The sequence below is a fragment of the Malurus melanocephalus genome, unplaced genomic scaffold (genome assembly GCF_030028575.1).
Source record: "Malurus melanocephalus ecotype Western Australia unplaced genomic scaffold, MMel_1.1 scaffold_173, whole genome shotgun sequence".
NCBI lineage: Eukaryota > Metazoa > Chordata > Aves > Passeriformes > Maluridae > Malurus > Malurus melanocephalus.
The window spans coordinates 244,500-247,380 of record NW_026623405.1 but is presented as its reverse complement, the minus strand read 5'-3'; the positions used below and the strand labels follow the sequence as shown (position 1 = coordinate 247,380).

The 2,881-nt window shown below is 48.4% G+C and overlaps 1 protein-coding gene across 1 annotated transcript; it reads right to left on the bottom strand.

The window, feature by feature from the left end:
- On the bottom strand, positions 1 to 2,836 carry SDR42E1 (short chain dehydrogenase/reductase family 42E, member 1). Its single transcript, XM_057372535.1, has 3 exons — positions 2,767 to 2,836; positions 2,438 to 2,538; positions 1 to 1,187 (listed from the first exon to the last, which is right to left on the bottom strand). The coding sequence occupies exons 2-3, from the start codon at positions 2,503 to 2,505 to the stop codon at positions 80 to 82; spliced, it is 1,176 nt and encodes a 391-aa protein (XP_057228518.1). The 5' UTR covers positions 2,506 to 2,538; positions 2,767 to 2,836; the 3' UTR covers positions 1 to 79.
- Positions 2,837 to 2,881: the final 45 nt, after the last annotated feature.

The window sequence follows — 2,881 nt, the reverse complement described above, 5'->3', positions numbered from 1 at the left end:
TTTTAAAATCTTTTATTATCTGTCAAAACCAACAGTAAGCAGAAAACATAACGAAATTCTGTCCTCAGCATTTCATCTTTCAGAGTGAAAATGTAGCTGCAGATGGAAACCATGAGACSAGCACAGCAATCAGCACCAAAAGCAGTCCTCCATCCCTAACCAGATGCATCACAGTATAATTTCTTGGCTTTGGTCCACATCCCTGGGATCTAAACCACTGCACCACTTCATCCAGGCTGTACTGCTGGGGCTCATAGCCCAGCTCCTTCCTGGCCTTCTCCATGCTGAAATAATGCGTGACACCAGTTTTGTAAACCTCCGTGCGTGTGAGGAGGGGCTGGAAGTTATAAACACGCCCTACGAGAAAATGAACCATTTCAGTAAGGAATGCAAAAAAATAGACAAGGGAGAGGGGAAGGCGCMGGGTTGGGAACTTGTAACCCAAACCTTCCACCAGCGGTCGGAAAAATTCAAAGTTATTGACTGGCCTACCATCAGAAATGAAATAGGCCTGGCCTGCAGCAATGTGCTGCTTGCTGGCTCGGAGAGCCTCGGAGGCGAGGATGTGAGCCTGGACCAGGTTATCCACATGTACAAACTCGACCAGGCTCAGGGGGTCTCCATAGACAAACTGGAACAGTCCCCTCTCGATGTAGCTGACGATCCTGGGAAGGTGTCTCTGCTCTCCAGGGCCGTAGATCCCCGCGGGGCGCAGGGCACAGGTCCTCAGGACGCCTTTCCCGTTTCCAAGCTCGGCGCCGTTTGCCTCCAGCACCTTCATTTCAGCCAAGGATTTCGTTCGGGAGTAGTGGTCAGGGTGAAGGTGCAGAGGGAGGTAAGGCAGAGACTCRTCCCCATTTTCTATAATCTGGCCCCCAAATATCACGTTGTAGGTACTTGTATAAACCAGACTTGGCACTCCCCTGCTCTTGCAGGCCTGGATGACATTTTCTGTTCCTTTCACATTAACATCTTCTATGAGTTTTCGGTTCAGCTGCTCCCTGCCAGACATGCCATAGGAGGCGATATGGAATACGCAGATTACATCTCTGAGAGCTTCTTCCACTTCAGACAGGCAGCAGATATCCCCCTGCATGAACTTTATTCCCTCTGGCACAGCTTGAAGTGGCTTCACGACATCAAAGAGAATCACRTCGACTCCCTTTTGATATATGGCACAACCTAAACTAAAACATGACAGAAACCGTATGTTAGGCTACAGCACCATGGTGCATGAAACATTTCACCTGGAAGGGAGAGAAGGCTATTAACTCTTTTCATGCTGTTAATTTTTTTGATGGGAGTCTTTTAAATACTCAGCCTTCTACGAGGAAGATTCAGAAGATTCAGCTGTGAAAGTTTAGGTGCTGAACTTATTTTTCATACTCCATCAATACTTGGAGGAAAAAATGGAAAAAAGGAACAAAACTGCTGTAAATTAAAATTCTGAAGAGAAGTAACTGGAGTTCTGTCCCCCTCAGATCAGCAACAACAAACACTTCAGATGTGAAACTACTACCATTTTTTTTTTCTTAAATAGCCTTACTGGCTTCATCTTATTGCTTTGTGCCATCCCAATTCTGTCAGAACAAYAGGTTGGTCTTTGCCACTGTGTTTGAAATTTATGGAAAAGAATGGGAGAGATGCTTCTAAGCTGCCATGAGAATACTTTGCGACATATCTAGGTTTTACTCCAAGTCACAGGTATTGACACAAAGTATAACTCTGGTGTTTTTTTCCCCCTTTCCTACAACTGTTGTATGTCTGCTGTACTTTAARGGGATGACAGTGGAGGGAAAAGCCAAATAGAAGCCAGAGGCATCTTCTGGGTTGTTTTTTTACTTCCCCTGACATGACATTTACTTTATTTTCTGGTCCTGGCTGTGATCTCTCTCCMTTTTCTAAGCAGTTATAGTCTGGGGCTCAAAATAGGATTTTTTCTTTACATGGCCTGCAGAGCCAGCTACAGTAAGGGAAAATGGATTTCACTGAGCTATGCACCTTATTAACAACTCTAATCCTAAACCATCACTGTTCACAAAAATCATACATTCTTGAGAGTTCAGCCGGAGTTCATTACCTACAGAGCTAAACACATGTGTCACTACGTGCAGGCCAAAAGAAAAATGTGTGTTCAAGTGAAGGCTTGTCCTTCAGAGCAGGCTGATGATGGTGCTAACCCCCCTATAGAGGTGACCACGTAGGTAAATAAATATCTGCGAGGCACCTGATGGCTGAATTTTGGAAACAGGATAACAGTGTTACTTACAGCCTCTGGAAACAGAGCAACAGGGTTTGTTTAAAACTGAGACCCCGGCTGAACCAGAAACTGGGATGAACTGGATCAGATGTCTCAGGCTCAAATGGATTTTGCTGCCTCCCCAGCAGCGATCTCTCACATTTATTCCTGTACGCAATTACAATTTAATGCACTAACCGGAAGCCAAAATAACCCCCTCCTCCAGTAATGAGGACTCTTTCCTTGGCAGCATTTCCGGCTTCCATCCTCTTTCCTTCGGCTCTGGTGCTGGAATTGACCTATAAAACACACGGCGAACATTAGAACATGAGAAGCAGCCGCGCGTTTCGGTATCAGCGCACATTCCCGGGCTCTTCACTGCGTTAATCGCAGCCCTCCCCTTGCGCAGGGCAGAAGCAGATTCAGGGCCGGGCTGGCTGGGAAGGGAGGCTGTTCGGGGGGCAGGGAGCGGGGCCGTGTCCCCCCGTGTCCCCCCCGTGTCCGGATCCCCCCGTGTCCCCCGGTACCTGCGGCTCCGCTCGGTGCCCGCCCGTTCCTGCAGCGCTTCCCGGGGCGGGGCCGCTCCCGGCGGATGGAGCCGGGCGGGACGGGGCGGGGGAGCCCGGGATGGCACCGGGACAT